This window comes from Gallus gallus, chromosome 2 (genome assembly GCF_016699485.2).
Source record: "Gallus gallus isolate bGalGal1 chromosome 2, bGalGal1.mat.broiler.GRCg7b, whole genome shotgun sequence".
Taxonomy (NCBI): domain Eukaryota; kingdom Metazoa; phylum Chordata; class Aves; order Galliformes; family Phasianidae; genus Gallus; species Gallus gallus.
In genome coordinates, this window is record NC_052533.1 from 22,683,832 (window position 1) to 22,710,640 (window position 26,809).

The 26,809-nt window shown below is 40.3% G+C and overlaps 1 protein-coding gene and 1 long non-coding RNA gene across 5 annotated transcripts in view; one reads left to right on the forward strand and one right to left on the reverse strand.

Annotated features, from left to right (window-relative positions):
* Window positions 1–26,809, reverse strand: part of CDK6 (cyclin dependent kinase 6) — a 133,898-nt gene that overhangs the window by 76,986 nt on the left and 30,103 nt on the right. For all 4 annotated transcript variants that reach the window (NM_001007892.4, NM_001397375.1, NM_001397373.1 and 1 more), the window contains exon 4: window positions 2,408–2,575. In NM_001007892.4, coding sequence (NP_001007893.1) covers window positions 2,408–2,575 — 168 coding nt within the window. The remainder of the gene's footprint in view (window positions 1–2,407; window positions 2,576–26,809) is intronic.
* Window positions 2,281–8,003, forward strand: LOC107052572. The gene is made up of 2 exons (XR_001465153.3): window positions 2,281–2,661; window positions 7,561–8,003. It is a non-coding gene; the product is annotated as an uncharacterized LOC107052572 (long non-coding RNA).

Below are 26,809 nucleotides of genomic sequence, written 5' to 3' on the forward strand. Positions count from 1 at the left end.
GCAATTCAAACTTTATTTTGAGAACAATAAAGTCAATAATATCTTTTTCTTTGTGTTTAAAAAACAGAAGAGGTTTTAAAAACAATTGTTTCCTGCACTGAATGTTAATGGAGGAAAAAAGCAAAAAAGGATTAGCACACCAAAGCAGCTACTCAAAAATAAAAGTTAAGTTCAGAAAAGGAAAACCCATGGCCTAATGGGGCCAGCTAATACACATTTAGAAAGCCTCTAACCAGTGCAAATTCTGTAAGAGCAACGAAGACTGACATTTAAAACCACACAACATTATCACGTTGCACAGAGAGGTCGTCTTTGGTTACTGCACACACAGACAAAAGCTGATTCTGAAGGTTTTTAGCACAAGGTGTTTCAAAAAACACTATTTTTTTTAACTTCAGAAAGCATCCTTTCTCTCAGGCCTGCCATCAGCACGAACATCCTATCAGTACGCTGACTTTGGTCACAGCTTTGATTTTTAAAAAAGAAGATCCTAATAGCATAAATTCCAGTGTGAAGGCCATCATTCACGCCTACATCCATACGCTTTACTTGTCCGTAGTGCCTGAATAATTCAACAATTTTAATACTCTTCAGCATAGCTGCAATGACAATGGCATTGTGTTAACACGGGACTTATTCGCACATGGACACCCTCAGCCTAAAGATCTCTTGTTCACAGCAGTGCTAAGGATATCAGCGGATGGGTTTTGAGCCACCACTTCCAGCAGGCAAATATTACATACTTGGGCACAGGTATACCTTTCACATCAGAATTCTGGCAGTGTTCTCATACAAGCAGATATTGGTATGGTTTTATCACAGTAAATGTATTGGAATGTATTAGTGCTGTATTTCTGGGTCTTCTGATCTTCCTTTCTGCGCAGGCTACACGATGGTGGACAAACTCCAGCTCAGTTCTGTAGATACTTTTTTCCTCATGTTATGCAGAGCTTTTCAAAAGCACGCTGCTGGCAGCCATAGATAACTCCACAGTTTTAGTTTAAAGGATTTTATGGATCAATAGAAATAATCACTGAAACTGTTACTGTTTCTGACTACCTGATGAAAAATTAGAGCAATTTAGGAACAACCTTTCCCTCCTTTTCTTCAGAGCTCTGTTTTGAGTTACAATATGATCAGCCCTCACTGTCTTCAGGTAAGATTTCCTTTCAGCTTTGGATTAGGCTACATCCTACAAGCAATGGAAGAAAAAAACCAAAACCAATCCTAAAACACAAGTTTACTTATGCTTTATGTGAAGAGGATATTTTCGTACATTTACCAAGATGATGTTTTAGTTTGCTGCTGCTTCCTGCCTTCATTCATACTGATGCCGGAACCGAGGATGTCACTGCTACCTCACAGAATGGTAGTGAGACTCTCACAGCAACTAATAACAGTGGATTGCTTTTTACCAATATGAGCCAGGCTAACTTGTACAGTACAGTGCAAAATGCAAAGTGGACACCTTTCAGTTTCTCTTCTCCTTTTCTCCCTTGCCTGTCTTTAGCATAAGTAATACTACCACGGCAGTTGTGATACTTGAAACAAAATAGAAGATTATTCATGAGCAAAATGACACCCAACGTGTACACAGCACCGTTACTCTTCAATATAATTAGGAGGTGCTGTGCCAAGCTAACGAGGGCTGATTCTGGAGCCAGCAAGTGTGGAAATAGGGTCAAAAAGCAAAGGGCTGGCAGAGCTTTCCTACAAGAATTAATGCAGGAGAGGGCCAGAACTTCTGGGACCGAGCTCATGTCTGAGCCAAGGACAAGCAGGAGAGATCCCTGGAGAGGGCCAGCAGTGGCAGGGGGTCTAGAGATACTGGAGGTGCCCTTTAACAGTTATCTCGGGAAATAGCTGTGATTTTAGCTGCCAGGTCCACTTCAGCTGCCTCCAACACAGTGCTATGTGAAATCACTCGCTAAAATATGGGAGCAAATACCAAATACATATTCACAGAGATGGGAAATCACAGGTGTGAGTGTGGTATTTCCAAAATTATCTGTGTATTTTTTTCAGGCAAGACTACTTCAGCATCAACATGAATTTTATCTTAAAATAGGTATACTTTGGAAACTTTCGCCATACCTACAGGGTTTAGCATGCAAAACAAGCCAAAATCACAACAGAAGCTAGACTGCTGAGGTTTCAGAAAACTAGCACGTACCTTCTGTGATCAGTCGTGATTTAATTTAGAAGCAGTAATCAGTAATTGATTACTTTTACAAAGTAACCATAACAAATTCAGTCCTGGCAGGAAAGCAATTGTTTTGCAGACACAAGTAACTTCAGCAGTAGAGATGGTTTTAGAAGCAGAGTTACAATATTCTATTTATCAGGGCCACAGAGACTAAAGCACTGTGCCACATTAAAAGAGAAATAAAAACCTCCAGAAACTTACCACTGATGTAAGAGCCATCTGAAAACTGTAGATTCGTGCAAGTCCAAAGTCAGCTAACTTTATCTGCCCACTGCTGGTTACAAGGATATTCTGGGGTTTCAGGTCCCGATGCACCACACGATGTGAATGCAGAAAATCCAGTCCCCGAAACAGCTGAAGCATCATATCCTAAGTATAAGGAAGAAATCAATATGCAATTATCAAGACAAGGCAAACAAGCGAACATCCAGCCACAGTCTGAAGAGCTAATTTAAGTAAGTATTGACTTGAGATAAAAACACCTATTAATATAAAATGGACAGGATATTGCTAGAACCTGTTGACTTGAATAGGAGTACTTACCAAGTTCATGTATTGTTTCTAGATGAATTATTTGTGGTTAATTGTTAAAAGCATCAAGACTGGTCAACAAACTTAAATAACAAAAGCATGTCTGCGAAACGCGGATCAACTTTGAAAGAATGATGTCCAAGTAAGAAAAATATATTGCAGCTTTTTGGTTTTAGCTTTAGACCATGCACCACTTTGCACTTCCCAGCTGTCTGCTTTGTCTTGCCCCAGTGAAGTGAAATCTTGTTATTCACTTCAGTGGGCACAGGCTCTGTTTCAAACAGAAAAGCTAATTAAATGACTTTGTCAGAATTTAATATTACAGTGGGAGAAAAGTTTACTTGTCAAAACCCATTCTATAGAATATACTGAAAAGTGTAGAAACTGCTTAGATCAAACTTTAGCACTAAATCAGTGTAATAATTCCCATCTGGCTTTCTGTTGTGTTATAGTGATGCAATCTTTTACGACACTTCCACAGCAGAAGACACTATTTCATCTGTACTCATGTTTTCATACTAACCTATGTAATGTGAAAGGAATGAACAAAGAGACTCAAAACTAAATTCTAGAAATCCCCAGGATTCCAAATGAGAAGGATACCATCAACTGGAAAAGTATATTTGCAAAACAAACAGCTACAAGGAGATGTTGTAGTGAGTAAGAAACAAAAGGAATAAGTTAATTTTCTGTGGGCACTTGACTTGAGTTGATGAAAGTCCAGCCCTGTGATTGCTGGTAACATATGTGCTCTCCACAAGCAATGCAGCAGGCTCTCTGCCAATCCTGTTATTAGCAACCAAAATGATCCTGAAGAGGTGGATGGTATCAAACACAAGAAAAAAGTAGAAGGATAAACTGAGTTTGGTTGCTTTTGTTCTTATGATCATCACAGGAACAGGAAAAACCTTACAAGAAAACATTCAAAGCATACTATGAAAAAGAATCCTATCTGAAAACTGATTTTAAAATAGCTCAAAACATTCAACTTGATAATATTGCTTTAGCTGGATGTATTTTTAAGATAAACTTTGACACTGCTATGTAATTTAATATAAAATGAAATGTCCCTAGTCATCACCATACAAAATATTATATTATGTTTAAATACTAAGGCTGGAAGCTCTCATCTGATCTCTGATAAAACATACCAATTATTATATACAGCCTACAACTCCTTCTGCCAAACTGTAGTAACAGTGGGCTGTTGATATAGAGATCAGTTTTGATTTGAAGATTCAAACGATGAAGATACTAACATGAAACTATGGAATCTGTGACAGCATTTAATTATAATGACCTCTGAAGGATGGTGGTAAACTGAGCTCTCCATTCTGATGCCTTTTATTTCCTTTGCTTCCCCAGGAAAAACAGAGATCTGGTGATTTTGGTAACTAGCGTAATAAGGCCTGCTCCTATGAAACAAATATACGAAGTGTAGTGAATCTTTTTGTATTTATATAATTTATTTCTCTTTGCAACTCGGAAATATGTGGAAGAGCTACGACTACAGCCCTGCAGGTCCCCAACATCAGTAGAATTAAAATCTGTCATACCTGGTCGCTATTTTAACTTAAGTCAAATCCCAATAGTCTTTGGACGAGTCTTGAAGAGGAACAGGACATACCAAAAACATTTAACCATGTGGTTATCTAAAGTACATACTTAATGTTTTCACTGAATTTGGGTCTATTTCATTCCAGACAAACATGATACCAGAAAAAAAAAAAACCAACAAATTTAAAGAGCTTCAATATCAGTCAGTAGACCCTGGCAAGTCCCTTTTTGTGACATTTCCGCATCCGATTCATTTGTCAAGAATGTAAACTCATTCCTGCAGTTACCAAACAGATCAAGAATTTTCTCATGCTGTTTCTGTTTCATATTTCCCCCTCAAGCTCAGTGAATGCAGTTCCGCCCTGCTAGTTACAAGTTGCAAGCAATGTCTTCAGTTTCTGAATTCAGAGTCTTCTTCCACGCATGCATCAAATATATAAATATATATATATATGAAAAAGGAAACGGGTATTTCTTTCTCTCCTCCCACAGGACTCAAAAGACGAATAGCATTTACTGAAGTTCAGTTCACACACAGAAAAAGACGTGCAGCAGAAAAGTGTATCAGAAAAGTGTACATTAAAAATGTATAAAGGAGGAGGAAAACTGGGGGGAAAAGTGCTATATTTCTTCTTCAAGGAAATTCAGATTTACTCCACATAGGCTATTCTCTATTATTCATTTTGCACAGTTGATTATGCTCTTTTGTTATCCCCTGTTGTTCAATGTTGTACATATGAACAGATTTCAGCTGAAAACTTGCAAGACTGTTCTTAAAAGAACAGCAAAGAAGGCCATTTTAGTGTAAAAAGACCATGTGCCCTTTGTGATTCCTTATTCCCCTGTTTTAAAATTCTGGGCCAGCTAGGTAAAGAGTTGAAACCCAAATTACACAACAAAGTCTTACTATTATGTGCTTTAAATGCTGAATACCAAACGGTGGTCAGAATTTGATATCTGTTTGCACAAATTATTTATTAAAAAAAAAAAAAAGGGTAACAAACAGATTTTCCTTATCAAAGCAAGCAAAAGAGAAAGCTTTTTTTTAAATCCATAATGAATTTTTGCTGTCCATAAGCTTCGTATAAGCTTCGTCTAGAAAGTATGGCATACCATACTGTTGATTTGACTTCAAATCAGAATTCATAAATCAACTGAAAAATGATACAATTCTATTTGACAAACAAGAAGATTCAGTTCTTAGCAGATTTGAGTAGCAAGCTCTAGCAAGTCATGCTCTAATCTCATTCAGATATTCCTTGGGTATTTTATTCTTACAAATAGATACCAAATAGTGACTGTTGTTTCAAGTTAGAGATTTCTACCAATCTCACCAACCCTACCATAGCTGTTGCCTGAGTTGAAAACATATATATTATTCCACTGTGACTGCTTTCAGATAATCATGATCTTAGAAAGTTTTCCCTTTTCAGGCTGCATTTTCAACATAGCCTATGCACAGACCTAAAATATTTGTAACTGCTGAAAACTGAGCTATTTTGGGATGCCAAGATACTTTCCTCAGAGGCAAAAATGTACCTTTAATTTTGCATAAGTCTCATAATGGAAACAGTAAGAAGCAAAAGTTGTTATGGAAATGACACAAGTTTTGTATGTTCTACCACATATGGTACTGGTGATGGCATTCCCAAATCTGATATTTACTGAATGCTGGGACCAAATTTTCAAGTAGTTACATATTATACCAATAATACATAGAAATATACTTATTTCTGCTCATGGTTGGCTCCTACTACTGACGAGGACAGGGACAGATTTGGATTAGGATGAGCAGCTGCTGCTGCTGCCTCTGCCAAAGATGGGCTTCACAGCTTACCTCTACCTCAGTTGCCAAAGGAAAAAGCCTTGATCTCCTCCAGACTTCATCTCCTCTTCTTCCTATCCTTTCTTGACCCTCACTCTTAAACTTCCTTCAGCTTTTGATCTATGTGTCCTTTCCAAGTCACTGGTTTCCAAAACACCACTCTGACACTTTAAGGGCTCCCCACCATTTTGACTTCCAGCTAACATCATCTGTCACTTGCCTATGTCATCTTACTTGTTGTCTAAGGCCAGACAGATTCTCTGCAGAACTCACACAATGAAACTGTATTTATCTCCATTCACTATTAGGCCACATATACCACAGGGAATCACAAGGAAACTTTTCCACAAAGTGTTTCACACACAGTTTGCAGCATACAGAAAAGGAGGGAAAGGAGGAAGTGCTTCATGACAGAGCAGATATCTCTCTACACAGCAACCCGTGGAGGACACATGCTGGAGCAGGTGAAAAGGAGGAAGGAGAGGCAGAAAGAACTGTTAGGAGTGGACTGTAGCCCAACAGACATTACCCCCTGCAGCTCTCAGGGAAGAGAGGGCTCATGTGGGATGTGAGGCGTGGAAACAGGCAAAGGAAAGGGTTGCTTTAAAGTGCTGTTTTAATATTTGCTTTTTTCTTTCCCACTACTCAGATTAGTAGTGAAATACTCATTTTAATCAGCATTAAACTTAAGGCCAAAGCAAGTCTGTTTTACCCCTGATAGCAATTGATAAGCAATCTCCCTGTTTCATCTCAGCCCACAAGTTTTCTCATTCCTGCTTTTCTTCTTTTCTTTTCTGCTCCATTCCACTGAGGCTGGGGGGAGCAGGGAGTGGCTGGGTGGGAGTTTGGCTCCTGGCCAAGGCTAACCCACCGCAGTGGTAAAGCTATAGATGCTAGATTCTCTCTTTGTATAAGGGGACACGGGGATAGGCAACCTGAAGGGAAACGCCAAGAGTAATATGCCTTCAGAGACCACCTGCACCCATACGTAACATACACGTACGAACAGCTACTCATAATGTGAAGCTCACAATTCCACTCTCTTGACTAGCATGTAAAGAACAAAAAGCTTTTATCCAGATTCACCTTTGTCAAGCAGCATGAGTTCCTAACACCAGAGGAAGTAAGTCAGAGAAGCCCATAAGTATAGTCAGTCATACCACCAAATACAAGCAGTATGGTACAGACCCTTGTCAGCTACAGATCAACCCTAAATTTGAACTAAAGCAATGCTGTATTTTTTTGTTTGTTTGTTTGTTTTTTCCCTGGCCTATCTTCCCATGCAATTTCTGTGCTAAGGTTTGGTAAAAGACCACAACTCTCTGGCATCTCTTCATGTTTCTCCTGTTCCTCTGTGGAGTATCTCATTCACCTGCACAACAACCTGCCTCCTTTACCCAGCGTTTCTACTTATTTGTATCTCTTCTTTCTATTTTTGCAGAGCAGAACGGAATGCCTGTTTCGGATGGCAGGTGTTGGGATACTCGTCCTGAATGTTCCCTGTAGGAGTGTTTGCATTAGAGACAACTGCAACAAAGGGACAAGCTTTAGAGCGCAACAATTAACGAATCAGTCAAGCTAGGCTGATGAAGAGGCTCACTCTGCCTCTCACCAAACAGCAGAACAGAAGAGGAGCAGAATGAGACCTCCTTCACATCCAACAGGATTATACAGAACTCCCAGCCATCAAATTGCTTTCATTTTAAAGGATATTTTTCAAACACGTTGGAATGGAAGTTTAAAGAGCTCCCACTTTCTCTGAGGCCTATTTTTGAAGCAGAATTATTACAGCACTTCTATGGTTATACTTTGTAACAAACAGTCAACATGAATTAATGCCAAAAAAAAAAAAAAAAAGGCATTCCTGAGGAATTACACAGTACAGATACATGAATAGCAAAAGACATGATTAATGTTGTTACACTGAATCCCAAAGGCATTAGTAATAATTTAGTGACTCCCTGTTAAATGCAGTGATTCTCTTTTTTAAATCTCGTCCTCACACTGGGCTGGGAACCCATGACACCAGCCTGCCTATAACTCCATGCAATGGGGTGGGAAGTGAAGCAATTTGTTACAGCCCATGAGGCTGCAGGATGCCCTTCCCTCTGCATGGAAGCAGGCAGAGAGACCCCTGTCTTTGTGCCCTTTTCCTGCTCTCTTATCTCACGAGAAAGCCAGACTGATCAGTCTCCTTGTGGGGCATTTTGCCTTCCTGTGGGTAGGAGGAGGCTATGCTCTGCCTCTACCTAACCCCTGTATAGCCTCTCAAGAGTCATCCACGATTCATCCTAATACATACCCCACTTCTACTTTTCCTTAAACTGGCTAACAGTTTATCTCAGAGAAGTCTGATTGCTCTCCATGGAAGTATTCACAGGGTAAGGATCGACCCACAAAAGCGAAGATTACTGTGATATTTCTGCCAATTAGAGAGCATGAACTTCACAGAGTATTCAATTTAAATACGTTCATTGTCAGAAAAGAGAAAAATAAATCCAAATGACCTGTTCACTTAGTCTCAGTCATCAACTTATCAACTTACTCTACTGGTAAACAATTTGCTGACAATGAAATCATGGTTATACTTATTTTTAAAAATAAAGTAAATGCATAATTATTTGTAATTATAAAATTGCTTTAATCATATCAAAGATACTTTATATATAGATAGATAGATACTTTATAACATTTAGAGTAGATTAATACACATTTAAAATATCTTCTGATAAACACTAAGATCTTTTAGACTACTTCTATAATAAACAGATTCAAAACAAGTGATTCTGGATTCCTGAATTTTTAGGATGAAGAATGCTACTGACATGCCCTCTCACAAATGCAATGAACAGGGACATCCACAGCTAGATCAGGTTGCCCAGAGCCTCATCCAGCCTGGCCTTAAACGTCTTCAGGGATGGGGCATCCACCACCTCTCTGGGCAACCTGTGACAGTGCCTCACATAAAAAAACCTCTCCCTTATATACAATCTAAATCTTCCCTCCTTTAGTTTGAAACCATTTCCCTTTGTTCTTCCCACAGACCCTGATCAAGAGTCTGTCCCCTTCCTTCTTACAGCCATCCTTTAGATACTGAATGACCACCCTCAGGTCTCCCCAGAGTCATCTATTCTCCAGGCTGAACAGCCCCAGCTCTCTCAGCCTGTCCTCGCAGGAGAGGTGTTCCATCCCCTGGATCCTTTTTGTGGCTCTCCTCTGGACACGCTCCAACAAGTCCATGTCTCTCCCGTGCTGAGGGCTCCACATCTGGGCACAGTACTCCGGGTGAGGTCTCACCAGCGCAGAGTAGTACATATACTGAATTTGCTTTTAGTTCACAACTGCTGAGATCAGTATGGAAATCTGGCACTATTGAAATGATAAAACAGACATGCTAAAGTTGAAAATTTTCAAGTCCTCTAAAATAATAATCCAGGCCTCCTTAAGGAACACAGATAGAAGATTACTCAGAACAGTTCATTGAACTCAACTGGGTGCACATACTTGTCTTAATTTAGTCTTAATTATGTAGCCTTTGATGCTGGCTAGCAGTGTTGTTTGGGGAACGTCTGGAGCTCACCAAAACCGTGCCTCATTAGGATCTTCTGCAGGGACACAAATTCACTTTTTCCCTTCTGACTCTGAAGGGGCAGTAGGTGAGTTTATGCAAAGGGACATGTTACACTTGCTCTGACATAAGAAGGAAAATAGTGGCTCAGTATACTGAAATTCAACTATTTATGGCAAAAATCCAAAAATCCTCCAATGTTTTAAGACTACCACGGACCTGCATAATTCATTTAAAAGATTTCATTTTTCCTGACACGTTGGCTGTAAGGCTTTTCATATCAAATTCTTTGTTTTCTGGCTCAATACCTGAGAAGTCGGTTAGCGTTACAGTATCAGCTGCTGTTATTCACATTTGATGAGAAGAACTCGCAGGACTGAAAGGAAGCCTACATAATTATTGTCCTACTTATTTTCAGTGATTCAGTGTACCAGAAGTTCCTATCAGTGTGGAATTACCAGACATGCAAATGCAACACAACATTTCCTATTTGGCTGCTGGTATTTTAGAGAGAAAATACATGCAAATTAAATGAGGACAGAGGGGAATTTTGTTTTAACAATTTGATAGAAACTGGCAAATGTGGCACTATTGCCAAGATCTGTTCCGGATATAATTGTATGATTAACAGTATCAAACCTTTCCATTCTTTGCATCCAGTAGAAAAAACAATAGAAGACACAACCCTTAACAGAACGTATAGATCTGAGCCTGCATAAGTAAACAAACACAAGTTTCCCCCATCTCTCTGGGTGATATCATGGTAGTTTTGTACATCCCCAAATATTTTCTGGGAAAAAAAATAACACTTTTTAACATTGTTTCCTTATTACAAGTTTTTCATAAAACTATATTAGATACAGTAATATCTCAGTGCCTCCGGCTCTGACAGTCGTTACCTACTCTGTTCTTCTATTTCTGATAACAGCTGACAAAGATATGAGAACTAAAATAAACCAAGAAATTCCCCAAACTCTTTAGTGGCCCACCCACTTGGTAAGCCCAACAAGAATGACTTGGCGATAGCATCGGCAGTCTCTGTGCATTAGCTCTGACAGCTCTTCTGGCATATGTTTGGGGACTGACACCAGTCAAAATGTAGTACATAAGAGCTACACAAGGCTAAGATGGACAGCCTGGGCAGAACTGCACTCTGAATTTTGGAGAACACCTTTCATATAATTTCAGCTACTTTAATCATCATGTCTCTCAACAAAGAAAGACAGCTATCTTGCAGCTGATGCTGTGAGCCTATTCCTTCTGAGCCAAGAGGCAGATTTTCTGTTGGCTAAGTCGGTCTGTTCTGGAGCACTGTGCATACTCCCCTCTCTATCACCCCTCAGTAGAGTCCAATTCTTTCAGTTTTTGAAAAAACTTCAAATATACTTAGTATATACTTTCTTTCCTCGTCTTGGGACATAGTCATTTCCCCTTCAGAGACTTTGCTTTTGCATTCCTAAGCTGTATTTTGGGATATCTGAAGTGTATCATCACTTGTGGCCATTTATGCAGAAGCTCTCCTGATATAATCATAGAAATTAGTCCACCCGGAAAATTCAGAAAGCTGAATGTGACTCCGTCTAACTTCTTTGTTGTGCTTCTGAGAGGAGTTCACAGAAATCACTGTCTGACTCCATGCCAGTATATTACTGATCACTGTTGAGGTGCTTCTCTTTCAGCATTGCTTGCACCTGCACATACGAGGTATTGACCAACAAATAAAACCCCTTCCTTGGAGGAGAGCGCTGCTTAATCAGCACTACAGCCATTCACCAGCACCTTTGTGACGCTGTTGGTCATAATAGCTCTTTTTAATCTGCTCAAACTCCAGGAGGGGTTAAAAATATGGCATATGTTGACAGTCTACGCTCCTCGCTAACAGGAAAGACACGTTGCTGTGGGGCCCACATCTTGGCTTCTCCTTCCCTGCAGCTGTCTGTGGATAGCAGCTAATTGTATCCACTTGTTTAACCTCGGGGATAACGTCTGGAGGGGACCAAGTGCCACAAGCCTACTTTTTTTTTTAACGGTCATTTCCTCTCTGGTGTAACTTGCATGACAGCATGTGACAAGCAGAAATTAATGGGGACACTGCTGTGCCAATACCTCTTGAATCGCTTTGACACTGGTTGCAGGCTGCCTGCTTGGCCACCCAGCCAAGACCTCACATGAAATATGGCAAGGGGCCCACAGCACTATTCACTAACAAGCCAGCTGGTCAGTGATTAGAAAGCTGCAACAATGCTATGCACATACATCAAGAAAAATGCTTTACAAACAGCTTCGGACTTAGCAGGTAATGCCTGCTAGAAGAGTAAATCTGTAAATCTATCCTCTGGGGACTGCTAACTTAAGCTAACACTAGAGATAATGTGGAAGGCCTTGGGAGACGACTGTCCTGCATTGTCACCTGAGCACAACAAGGGCTAACCGCAGAACAAAGACTTGCATCTTGATATGCTCAAAATCACATGCAAACAGCATATACCAAATGGCTTCAGCTCCAGAGGAGCATTCAAATTAAGTAAATACATTGAGGTTTATGACAGACTACTCTTTCTAATGGTCTACCAACACCCTGACAACATAGATGACATTCCTGCAGAAATTATCATTGGATTTGTCTGCAGTGTGCCATCAAGAGAGCTGAGATTTGTTTATACACTGATACATAACAACAAAGGCTGAGACTTCAGAAGTATCCCAGAGGATTTCAGTGACCAGATCTCCCTGGCTAGACACAAAAGGCTCAAGAAGACTGCTTCTTTAGTTTACCAACTTTGTTGTTGTTGTTTAGAACACTAACCACTCAAAATGCATGGACTCTCTATGAAACACCTGCATGGCAACAGGAAAATATCTTATGCTTTTTTAAAACTGAGAAAACTGAGTTAGTAAGATCCTACAGGATTAGAAATCCAAACATTAAAAATCAATAGATCTTAAGCACCTAATTCCTATGGCTCCCTTCCTAAGATATAAACCCAATCAGGCAACTTTTGTTTAACAGAAAACTTGCTTTAACTTAGTGTAACACAGGCCTTTTCCATTTCCTGATATGTGAGGAAAGATATTTTCTGATGTATAAAGATACATAAGAGCTCAAGGCACTGTAAAACAGGCTGGCAGGATAGATGAGTCAATTCTGTGAATGAGAAATTGGAGTTACTGTAGAGTCTGGGCCTAATTCATTCTGATTTCTTACATCATCAAAATGTCTAGAAATTCAGCATAGTCATTCAGAGTACTTTAAAGCTGACAAAGAAGGTAGTCTCCTACCAGGCACAACAAAACCCAGTGAAAGCACTAGGACTCCATCCATCAGATTTCAAACACCTGTATTGGACCCTCTGCTTTTTAATATTTCCCTCCTCCTCCCAAACTGATCAGAACCAGCAAGACCTTCAGAAAGTTGTAGCCAATCTTCTCTGAGACAAAACTGTCAGCACGACACCGAACACTGAAATACAGGTACTCTCTCAGAGTTAGATGCTCTTATAATAAACAGTTCACAATTCTTATTAAAGATGGGAATAAAGAATTAAGTATGAAGTCAAATCCTTCCTAATCTCTGCAGAAAATCCATGATACAGGTGAGTTGTACGCTTTCTAAAAATCACTCTTCAATAATATAGCCTGTTTCCACTGTATTGTTTCTACTTTGTTTCTTCAGCATGGCTGAAGTATCATGATGCTCTTTAGAGTTGTATAATGGCTTGGGTCAATTACTGAATGCTAGTCCCAGCAGTTCATTTAACTTTGCTTCCTCTGTTGCTCCATATTATAAATTCAGGGATAATGGTTAACTACTTCATGAGTGTTGCAAAGATTAACTGGTTAATGTTTGTTAAGTGCTGCAAAAAGAACCCAAAGATTTAGAATTTGCTTTCAGTTATAAAGGCATAACGACCTTCGAGAAAGACAGGAATATAAAAAAGAGAAAAGATTTCTTGGGTTTAAGTTATGGGTAGAAAGAGGCTTCAAGGAAGAGCCAAGAGGGGATAGCGTCCTACTGGAAGCAGCTTAGTGAGGAGCCCTGGCCCAAGAATTGTACATACAGCTTTTAAATGCTCTTGCAGCATTTTATGAACTGTTAAAATATTATTCAGGATGATAATCTTACTGACACCTCAGTACATATAAATCAAGCATAGAGAAAACAAGAATTGTTTCTTGTCTCGCACTCAGCAGTGAGAGTTGTTCTCCATATTTACAGATGCGATATATTTGCAAACGTATTAATACTAAATTAAAAAATCAGTAGCCCTTGAACCAAAAGCATTACAAGGTGAACAGACAGGCACTTTATCCTACTGACAAAGCACAGAGGGGATATTTTGCAAGAGGAGTGAAACAAGTGCACAAAGCCTTTCACTTTCATCGAAAGCATTAGAAGTTTCCGACAGCATCAGATTCGGGGAATGGCTGTCCATTCCCTGCCACATGCATAGATTATTAAAATCACAGAATCATAGAGTATCCGGAGTTGGAAGAGACTCACAAAGATCACTAAGTCCAACTCCTGGTTCCATACAGCACCACTCAAAATCCAAACCCTGTGTCTGAGTGTTGTCCAAATACTACTTGAACTCTGGCACTTGCGGCCGTGCCCACTGCCCTGTGCATCCCGTTCCATGCCCACCGCCCCCTGGTGCAGACCCTTTCCCTGACCCCCAGCTGCCCCTCCCCTGACACAGCTCCATGCCGTTCCCTCGGGCCCTGTCGCTGTCACACAGAGCAGAGCTCAGCGCTGCCCCTCCGCTCCCTGTGAGGAACTGCAGCTGCCGTGAGGCCTCCCCTCAGCTCCTCTGCCTGAGAAGGAACAAACTGAGGGATTTCAGCTGCTTGTCATACGTCTTGTCCTCCATACCCTTCCCCCTCTTTGTTGACTTCCTTTGGACACTGTCTAATAGCTGTATGCCCTTCCCACGTTGTGGCACCCAAACTGCACCCAGTGCCGGAGGAGAGGCCGCACAGCTCAGAGCAGAGCAGCACAACCCCTCCTCTCTCCTGGTGGCAATGCTGGGCCTGCTGCACCCCAGGATATGGTTGGCCCTTCTGGCTGCAGGGCACACTGCTGGCTCATGTTCAGCTTGCCATCAACCAGAACTCCCAAATCCCTTTCTGTGGAATTGCTCTCCTTTCTTTTCTAACTTCCTACCTCTTCCTTTACTTCTTTCTTTCCTCCCCTGATGTACCTTGTTGCCCTTTCCTGCCCCATCCCCCATTCTGACCCTTCTCTTCATGCCCTCTCTGCAGACCATCCCACTCAACCATTTCCTTTTCAGAGACTGTGGTCCTACTTCATCTCTTTGGGTTTCTACCTTCCACATGTGATTAGCAAGCACAGTAGCTCAGCAGAAGGTGCCAGGTATTAGCACGCCTCAGTAGCTCATTGCTGTATTGCAGATACAGCAAACGGTAACAGGCGATGAGATGCCTGAGGTGTCTGCTCAAAGCACGTCTTCATTTCTAACAGATGGTCTGATACTATTATACAGCACCACTGAGCAGCTGCAGTGGTGAGACATGGTCCCACAAATCTGCCAGGTGTCTCTGAAGTGTCACAGGCCATAGCCCCTCCACTTCTGAGAAGAGCAACACTGATTTACGTTAGTGTAAATTAATGTAAACCTGGATTTGTTTTTGTTTGAACACTCGTCTGGTTCTTAAAAAAAAGAGGCATCTTCAACTCATGGTGACACAATGTGTAAAGAGCCTCCTCATTTCTTGGTGTTAGCACAGCAGACAGCAACTGGCCCTGCTTTGGGAGTACAGAGGAAGAAAGGCCCAACATGAGAGCCAGTAGTCTTCTTGCGAGTGGAGAAGACTGTGTCCTGTGTTTTGCTGGCAAAACGTCCTCCCTCTTCCCCACCCCCCAAATGCTACACAGAATAAAATCTAAGGGAAGAAATTTTACATAAAGAGCCAAAGGTACGTTAGAAGTTAATTTCTAAACCGAGCTTATCAATGGAACAAACTACTTCCATGAAGCAGTATCTTTTAAGAATAAAATGTCACAAATGCATAGAACCAATGCAGCTTGTGACAGATGCATAATTTCTCTAAAGACTAACTTGTGACAAGCAAAAAAAGTATGCTATTGATTACGTAAGCTAATTTGGAAGGGAAAACTACACGTCTTATTGTGTATCCTCACTGTAACCATTCATGGAAAAGCTATGAGGACAAAGCTAGCTATGACCCAGACAACCTGGTGCACATACACATGTGCTTTGCTGAATCAGGCCCTAGAAAGATGTCTTTTGTTTTCCCTATCAACAAAGAAAACATTACAAATCATACAATACAATATCAAACTCTGTGTTATTCCAAAAGGACAGTCAATTAAGCAGAAGCAAACTGTATCTTTAGAAGAACAAATGAGAGAGCCTAGGGATCACTATCAAAGGACCTTTGTTTTCTTTTGTTTATTAAATAGCAACTGTATTATTTACTGCAGCTTTGCAAGCTAGTGAGCAGCTGGGTGTAACACATTTCCATGCTGTGTAACCTCTCCTTATGCTTCGTTAGGCTCCTTATCAGGACCAGAAGAAAAGAAATCTCTCTGTTATGCTTTTCCTGTGGCAAAGGAAAAGACAAGATGATGACTTTCCAGCTCATTTCACTTGTACAACGTTCTCATCAATCACCACGGGGTAGGTCTTTGTTATTTTCACTGAAGGACTGTTCTTAGTTTTCTGTCACAATAAAGCGTGACTCCACTAACTAACAAATCAAGGTTACCTCCACCGCATTTATAAAGGAAAAAAATGCAAACATAAGGCTAAATCTACTTCTGAAATATTTTCCAAGGCCCGGTTTCACAGACATAAGCCCAATCTGAATTAGGTTAAAATTCTTTTCATTGAAACGAAGGTTAAAGTCTGAAATAGAGCAATTGAGGTAAGGAAGCTAAGCTAACCATTTCATCAAGAACCAGAAGTTTTCTGCTTGTTTTGCGACTTTCTGCTCCAGAAACCAAGCAAAGAAACTGTGGTTTATTTTTATTTTAAACTCTCTGTCAAGTATGCATCTCTTTGCAGTTTTGGTTCATTATAAGCCCACACAACTTGGCCTCTATTCTCCTTTTGCTAAGTCTACAATAAGACTTATAGACATTTATAGGAATTATGTGAACAAACAAAAAGCAAGAAAGTGACATATTCTAATGAAGGTAAAAACATAACCAAAAATGCTTTGTAAGATGGTCTCTCCTTCCTTAACTTCACGTTTTTATATGTCTTTTTCTTGTTGGCCTGTGTTGTTTCTCACTGAATGACAGTTACGCACAACATACTATTGTAATAACAAGCATATGGCTCAAAGATCACTGTTGAGTTTCCCAAGTCTCAAATTAGACATTTTTATTTAAAATACATGAAAGACATCTGTATACTCTTTCATTAAACACATTTTACATTTGTAACATCCTACGTATTCTTTTGGAACCCTTTCCATTAAAATGTCGAGTCGGAGTTTGGATAGCAAGCATTTCCTTTGTAACACTAAGGGAGGAGTATGTTACTGTCAAAATTTCTCTCTAAAAAGTCCCTGCTAAAATATTTACTCTACTTGTCAGAACAAGAATATCTGAAGTTAATTCCAAACGAGAGAATATTTTAGAATGAATCATAAACTGGATGTTAAAAAAAGGCAACACGCTGCCATTCCCGCGCCCCTTCCCTGCTGTAAAAATGAACAAGAAATGACTCTGCGTTTGCATCCACAGAACACTGTAACATTTGGAGCCTTCTGAGATTCCTTAATTGCAGTTATGCAACAAAACTGTCACATCCTTAAACAAAGAACAAAAATTCTGCAGCTGAATTTATTAGCTTGGAAAAGAAATGCTCTGAAGAGATGGCTAACATGTCTTCTCCATTTTTTCTTTTTTTCTGGCATTTTAAAGTTACAGTGCAAAGCTTCCTATTGCAGAGATCAAAGGAATGAGACATTTTACTGAGGTTTAGAAAATTTTATGGTGCTGTTTGTAAAGTCACATATTTAGCAACAGTGAAAACTGTTCGGCAGTAACCTCCTTTGCAATTAATCCATTCATTTCAATGGGCTCTTTATGGCATGACACACTTCAAAGTTAATAAAGATATCATGTGCTGGCTTTCAGGCATTGGTCAGAATGGTAAAAATCAGATTCTTTTGAATGAGTACTCCCTAGGGTCAAGATTTTCAAAGGCAAACGGGGTAAGTTCTGTGGTCAGAACAGTTATGATATTAATAAAAAAAGAAACAAACAAACCATTGTGCTAAACCTGTGATCCTGCAGAGTCCTTTTCCGTTACTGAGTCGGTTTACTATGATGACCAACTATGACACACTTTTGTAAATAGTCAGGAGTCTGGTTCCAAAGATACAGACATTGCTTACACATACATTTTGAGGGAACTTCCTTGGTCTGACAAAGCACAAGCAGAATGCATGTTTATGACTAATCAGAGACTACGGAAACAACAGTTTCATTTCTTCTTTGCTCTAGCTTTGGAATTCCTCAGGTCACTAATAAAGGATAGCAACTGATCCCACTCTGCTGGCTCCTCCTTGCAGCCTTTCAACCTCATTTCTTCCATAGTTAGAGCAATCTGTTTACACAAAATTAAGCAGAAGATTAAGTGCTTTGCTGGAGCAGAGCCTCTGCTCTTCTTTTAAAGTCTGAAGTTGAACCAGAAGGGCTCAGGTATATATATTCCAACTTGATTTTGGATGCTTTATGTATAGTGACATTAGCAGTAGTACTGTATAGCTGTAACAATAACACAGCAGTCAAAAGAAACTAAAATACTAATGTTTACGAGTTCTTGGATAAGGCTTCCAATCTCCAAATTAAGGACAGATTTTGATTTAGGAGCTTAAGCTCTTTTTTAATTGCAAGCTGTTCATGCTTTACATGAAAACAACTGAAAGGCTGCTGGCTAACTGATGCTAATAGCATTGCACCACACTCAACCTCGGAGTAACCCTAAGAAGCCAAGAGCTACACCACAGAAGGATTTGACCCATAGTCCTGCTCTGGAGCACTGACATTGGCAAATATTACAAAGCCACATCTGCTTTATGAAAACTACAAATAAATTAATCATTTTAATCCCCAAATACTTTCCCTTGCTATTGCACAAGCAAACACCTAACAGTATTTCTGTTATTTCACTCATGTCTCCATTCTTAATTTTCTGTCTTTTGGCAGCTGCTTGTGAACTTACTAATAATGTGTGTCTTTGTTTGAACTTCTTAAAAAGAAGGATATTCTCAAAATGGAAGAAAGCTCATTTTATTTCACTTTGAAACCTGAGAAACCTGTAACATGAACCACACGCTGATTACAGAGCAGTGATACATAAAGGAAGCAGTTGTGCAAATGTGTGAAGTGTGGCTCTGGTGGGGAGCAAGCAGAGAAGAGAAGCACGATTTCAGTCAAATAATGCTGGTGTGGGATCTGATTACCATGACTCATGTTTAACAAAGTATTGTGTAAAGGGCAGCTAAAAAGGAGGACCTATTAGGGTGAGCATTGTATAGTCAAGGGTTTTCACACAGTCTCTTCCATTAAAAGCTCACAAATAAAATGGACAAATAAAATGGACAAGACAGACCCCAGGTGGAGAAACAGTGAGATGGTTCCATATTATTTGTCAATGAGAGTAGAGTTAGTTAGGGGGGAATAAGGAAAATGAAAAACAAAGAGATGGAGATAAAAGTTGTGGAGGGAGGGGAAGGACAGAAAATGTTATCCTGTGTAAATATAGAGCAAAAGTGAAATGAAGAAATGAAGGTGGAGGGAAAGAATGGAAGGAAGAAAGGGCTGGAAAATGGGATTAGCATTGGCAAAGAACACTGAGTTGCTATCACTGGAAGTTCTTTGAGTGTCAGAGGTTATGGCTTTGACTTCTTCAGAAGCTGAATGTAGCTGTCTGTCAGAATTGGCTGGTCCTTCTCTGCACTTTTGTCCCTGATGGCCACGGGATGGAAAGCAGGGAGGAGCCAAGTCTGTTCCACTACCTGCAGAGGTGAGTTGGATACAGGATCTCCATCAAGTCTCTGGTCCCACACATAAGCAGGAGGGAGAGGCATAGCCTCAGCTAGGTCACATTTATCCCCTGCTATTACTGCAACTGCCTTCAGCTCAGCTGTACCTGGTGCTGAGCTGGAACAGAGCCCTAATGGGATGGACTCTGAGAATCAGCAGGCATATATGTGTATTCGTATATGTATACATGTATGTGTATATGTGCAGCATGCCTCCATGTGCATACATACAAATACAGTACACACCAAACACTCCCTACACACAGGAGAGGTGCTGTCCCTTTTGTGTGTTCTTGTCCATGTGACTCTTCTCTAAGCACCTGAGTTGCCCATTCTGGACTCTTCTCCCCATGGCTGTTTCTGGATCATAAGCTCCCTGCAGGGCAGAGCGATGCTCACTGAGTTTCCCTTTCTCCTTCTCGCACTTGCTGAAATCACAGCACTTTTGCTGCATATATATCAGGGTGCCGATACAATAACTATATGCCTACGCATGTGCTTATGTGCCTACACATTTATACATGAAATATATAAAAAAAAAATTCTTAAGGCTAATTTTAAGTTCTGTGGAGGAAAATATGCCCCCCCCCAAATCCCTATCCATTTGTATGGGACTTTATTTTCAGGCAGAAGCTACATACAAAAGAAATGAACACAACATACGTCGAGTAAATCACTGTGCCACTGAAGTAACACACTTCAGATTAATTTTTACCATGGAATGCAACAACCTGACTGCTCACTGGCACGAAAGAAGTGCACACAGCTAATGCAGAAGTATTACATTTCTCTTGGGTAGAAAACAGAGTTTTGTAACAATTTATTTGATTACAGTATTATTCTTCCACTAGCGAAGAGCTGCTTGTGGCCACCTTTTGAATTACTTTACACTACATCTGTATGTTTGCCATCAATACATATGGGTAATTCGTGAATATGCTAATATGAATCTGAGCTGCAACAAGCTGGGTTTGCTGAGAAAGGTATGGGAAAGGTATCTTGTAGTGATGCTTCTTGTCCCACATTGGCTCAGTTCAACATGAAAATCAATGTTTGCCAAGTTTCCCAAAGACCTGACTCATCACAATATGTACCGCTCTGTCTCTTCCTCCCAGTACTGTCTGCTTGTTTTGGGGTGAGGTATGGGTTTCTGAGTACGCAGAGGCATAGGGGTCTGATCTCCTGCCAGTACAGAAATACTATTAAGACAGTGATCCCTATCTGCCCCCATAAAAATCAAGAACAGCTCTTTGAAAGTCTCTTCTCTATCTCACACCTGCTGCAGTATGACCTTCAAATTACTTGTCAAAAGCAACATATGGCTTGCAAGCAAGATTTAGAACATGGCTAAATCCAAACATTTTGGTCTATTGTTCTGCTACGGCTTCAAGTACACTATGAGCTGCAACAGCTTTCTCCTAATTAGTTTAACTGCAGAATTGCATCTTTGATGAAGGGAAGGACTTTTAAAATGAGGGGCACATACTACCATGACAGACAAAGGAAAGCACCTAGGAAATCCTCCCTGCTCCTTAGAACGGCCACTGGCTCACTGCTGAACAGAGTGGCAATGCCCGATGTGCTGCCTGGCTGCTCAGCCCCACTGCTACATCTGCTCGATCATTAGTCCTGCCACGTGCTCCCTTTCTCTATCCCAGTGTCATCAAAGCATTTCACATAGCAATCACTATCACACTGATGTTTCAATAGCAAAAACCCAGCATCACTAATAAACCAAGTGCACCTCAAGAGAATCCAGAACAGCAGACTGCATCACACCAGTATCCAGTTTTGTAGAACTAAGAGAGACTCAATCAGCAAATAGCAACATTTCACTTCCAGTGTCTGTAATTCTGCAGTTTTACAATGACTGGATTATAAATTCTCATCTACCAAAGGCTGAGTCTCCAACCCTTACCACAATTTAGAATCTCTTCAGTTTCTTAATTCCCTTCGACTTCCTGAATAAAGATGATTTCTGGCCCTCCATCTATTGAAAACAATGGAGGACCCCCCCGGCTTCCTCCCGACTTCAAAGGAGGACGCATCCCTTAGGGCCACAATGGCCATAATGGACCATATTGCTGCCTTGAGACTTTGGGCCATAAAAGAAAAGTAGGTTGAGATGTCTTTTTAGAAAGTCCTTCACAGGCATCTTTTGTGACATTTGGAATCCAGTGTCATTGCTTTGAGAGCCTGAAATTATTACACCAGGCAGGTTGCTTTCATGCATTATTCTACAGTGTTGCTTGACTGCTTTCCAAACTGGAACAACTAAAAAAATGTGAAGCACTCCAATGATTTTAAATCACCACTCAGGACAGGGTGATTTAAAATTATTGGAGTGCTTCACATTTTTATGAGCTATCAGCTGCAAGCAACAGAGGTCTCAGGCTACAGCACTGCAGAAAAACAGCTATATATCCTCAGTATGAAAATGTTTGAATTTGAATCTGGAAATAGCAGGGATTTCGAGATATAAGTCCACCATCAATAAAATCCGTGGCTGTACACTGATAGTAATACGACCCAGGTTAAAAAGTAACTGTACAGACACAACATTACATTTCAAAACAATACATGCTGAGGAGCGTCTTCATTTAAATCATGACTTCTCCAACTCCTTGGTCAGACCGTGCATTACTACCTTCACCACCACATCAGGGGGGGTGTGGCTGTGTGTCTACATGGAGCAGCAACATGGGAAAGAAATGACAACACCCGCAACAGAGGGAACCACAACATTCAGAGACCATCCTCCATTGAGGCGTACTTCCTTCTGAGCTGCCACTTCTGCAGGGCACCTGCACTCTTTCCTGCTGCCCTTCCATGCAGCTGTCCAACTCCTGACAGTAGGACAACAGAGAAGAAATTAAAAGATGTAACCTGTGATAACAAAACAGCTCAGCCATTTTGTTTCTCTTTTATTTACTGTGACAACTCCAATTTATAATTCGGCTTCAGAACAAAATGTCTTGGAAAATGCTTCTCAAAGACCTTCAGCAGCTGTAAACTGCCATCACTTCACTGAGGCTAATGGATTTACACCTCTCTGTATCAGCTGGGGACCTGATCCATTTTTTGGGGGCTCTCAACTCCTCACTAAGCCTTGCTTTTTTCTTTACTGTTGGAAAAAAAATCCTAAACAGCTCTTCCTTTAGTATCTTCCTTTTTAATTTTTGCGGACTCTTTTTTAGTGCGCTTATATGTGAAGGAGTAACTTCTAACTGAGATGTTGCTAAACAGGGCCCCACTCTGAAGACTGCCAGTACGGGTGAATCTGTTTTCCTGGAATATCTTGTGCTGTTTGCAGAATTGCATGATTGTGTGACATCTGCTCCACATCTCATACGTGGTCGACTGAGAAGGTACAATTGTGGCAGATGGCTGATGATGACTCACCTCGCAACAGTGAACACTGGTTTGCTTTCTGAGAAGTAACATCTTCACATTAATTTTGCAAGAGCCCTGCAAAGATGTGACCAGTTCACCTGGTTTGCTAGCAAGCAGTGTATGTTGCAGGGAGTGCACAGGGATGCAACAGCAACATTTTTTTTCCATTATTATCCTGACTGGGATAATATTTTAAAATACAGTTCATGTGCTGCTATCAGATAAATCCAGAAATGGAAACTGGGTTCACTGCTCTACTGTCGAAGTGCTAGGCATCTAAGTAGCACAATCTGTATGTCTGAATCAGAGATCTAGGATTCCCGTGCAAAGGAAAGACAGAAAAACTATATTCAGAAAAGCCATTCCCTTGAGAGAGGAATCAGTAATATCAGAGAAAAAGACATATCTTAAACCCTGTTCTATCCGTGGTCTGACTGCCCTGTTCCAGGCTGTCAGGAATGCCATGACGGTTCTTAGTCAGCAGACCAGAGTGGAAGGTCATCCCCAGCAATTCCTGCATCCCACAAGAAATAACATACGCCCCTGCTATATGAGAGATCTTTGATCTGTTCCCATCTCTGATGAGCCAAGTCTCTCTGAATTGCTAATGGCATTAATGTTTTAACATTACTGAAGACATACGCATGACTAACAGCTGTGTCCTAAGGAAACTGATCTCATACCTTCAGTTTACAAAGAAACTACCCTGAAGTTTCCCAGGAACGAAGGAGAGGAGAAAGTGAGTAGAGAGGAGAAAAGGAAGATGTTGTCATTGCTGATTCTGATTCTTCCCGTATGGAACAAATACTAATCAGGTGTGACACAGGAAGCAAGCAAGAGCAAGCAGTATTATAATCCAGGATTTAAAGACATTAATGGCTCACAGTTCGCTTTTAGAGGCGAGTGCCATGTCCATGAGCACTTGGAGTCATACTGTCTATCTCTCTAGCCCAATGAAAACTCCCTTATAAAAAAGTGGAAGCACTTCAGTAGAAAAGATTTAAAATACCTCCTTTCAGAAAAACCTATAACTCAGTGGTCAGAACTACCGCCACAGAAATAGGCATTCATGCTTCTGGAGACAGGGAGGGGAACTCAGTATGTTTGCCTTACATACTCTGTACGCATTCCCACCACCAGGAAATGTCTCAAAAGGAAACTGCTCCTCTTCCATCATGTTATGGGCACCAATGGACATGTTCCTAAAATACCTTCTGGGGTGGCTCCTGCTGAAGGGCTTTAGATATTAGAAAGACATCACTGAGCAGCATAAAGACAAAATATTTAGACGTGCTGAAATTATCTACGCGGTTGTCTTCTCTGCACTGCTACAGTCTGCTATCTGCGAAACATAAAGGGAATTCTCAAAATGGTACTGTTGTCACTTATCATCCTTGAGAGCAACTTAAAACCCTAGCAGACTCCAACCCTGCAAAAGCTGAGTCTCCCTCCCTCAGATGGTGTGTAATGACGGTAGTTAGTTCACACAGAAAGGATCTTCTGGGGCTGATACTTCTCTCATTGCAATTTTATGTCATTCACATTCCACCAGCAACTGCTGAGTTTACACCATGCTGCCAAAGGGGTACATCAGAACCTTCTATCTGAGCTGTGCAGACCTTACTCAGCTTGTTTGGTACCTCTGTGCTGCTGACATACACAGAACTTTAACAGATGGCCTTACAATACTGGCAGTTGTTTTGTGCTGTGCTAGTAATGAGGGGAAATAGTCTACAAAAATTGTCTGCAATTCTGGAAAATAAATGAAGTACGAATCCATATTAACCTCAAAAGCCAAACTATAAAAAGTCAGATTAGTAATTTAATGATGTATGTGTTCTGGGTTAAATGCTCAATTGCTGCAAAATGGCACTATTTCTATTCTTCAAGAGAAGTATGCTTTGCCACCACGAGGAACATCCATAAAGACATCATCATTAGAAAGAGGTTGCAATATGGTAGGAATAAGCCCTGAGGACCTTCGTCATGTCATCAATGGTCACAACCTATCAGCAAACGTACCTTCATAAACTGGATGTTTTTAAGGTATATGAACTCTGAAGCCATAAAGTCCAATTTAATTTAACTGGTTCTATTTTTTTTTTTCAGTGCTAAGCAGAACTCAAGGACACAACAGCTACTGTGCAAATGTTAAAATCAACAGAGATGACCAAGTAAGCTCAAGTCATTCTATGATTCTATGAAACAGCCTCTTTACACTTTTCTTCTCCCATTTGAAAAGAAGCAGATATATCACAAGATGAATTTTACCTTCACTAACTTCTTCTGGTGAGACTTGCCCTGTACATAAAACAACAGAATTCTCCCTCCTCGTTTATGCATGGCTAAATTTTTGTCTTTTACTGCGCCAATTATCAGATATATCAACTGGGTTGAACTAGTAAACTGTGTAAGCAGAACAGCGCTTTGTAAAAGTAAAACCAATGATTTCCTTCACATATATAAAACTGCCATGAGATGTACTTTTTGTGCATTCATATTACAATATACTTGTATAAATTTAGAACAGGGTTTTAGAAAATTGAAAGCCTTTCAGTGCAATGCTCATGTCTTCCAATTGCTTTACATGAAACGTAGCTTAAAAGATGTTTCAAACATTTCAGAGACTCGGTGGTTCAGTTCCCATCTATTTCAATTATTCAGTAAGACAGTATGCCTGCTACCTTTTATGTTGTTACAATGTTAGATACATTGATATACAGATCCCTTAAGTACCATCAAAGCTCTAGAAGGCTATGGAATCCTTAAACTATCAAGATAAAAGAGCCCTTTAATTGCTAGAGGTACATTCCAGTCTTCTTCAGGGACTGAATCAAGGCTGTACTCTTTTTTTTTTTTTTTAAGTTTTATTTTATCCTCTAAACTTGCTTAAAAATACAGTTTTTGGAACTGGATGATGTTATACGTTTGTGACTTTGATACAAGTGAAAAGATCTTTATCTGTGTAATGTTATTTTGTCCTCAAAGATCAGACAACCTCTGAGTTTGAAGCTGTTAACAAAAAATACTACTACTACTAAATTACGTTTTCTATTTTCCTCCCTCAGGTCTTTTGCCAGACTAAGAAGACACAACATACCTCCAGAAAGTATTTATACAAATGCAAGGCAATCATTCTCTGAAAGCACGCCTTACTTTTCATCACAAAACAAGAAAAAGTAACGTCAGATACTTAGTCAAAATGTAGGAACATGAGCCCTTCTGCTTCTTTTCCCACGCTTAAACATTTTGTCATATATTTCAAGCTATGATCCTTGATGTAGCACTTCACAATGAAGTTCTGAGAAGAGCTGGAATACATGTTTTAGTACCAGTAATACAAGCACGTCCTATCTTGGGAAGAGGTCTTCCCTTGCAGATGCAGAATATGAGATGGTGCAATGCGAAAACTTAATGTCCATCCTCCTAGTTACTGAGAGCCTTTCCAGTCTCTACAACACCTGGTTATACTACCCCCTCTTCCTTGAGCCTCTGTCCACTGCAGAGACTGAATTCAAGCCCCACAGATCCACGGTGAACATTACCTGCTCTTGAGAGATACAGACAGGTATAGACACCTACACATGTCAGACAGAAGGACATTACATGAAACGAAGGGAGTTTCTTGGGGAAACCAAAAGTAATGTGAAAGGTGTGTAACTGCATAGGACTTACACTACACATGCTA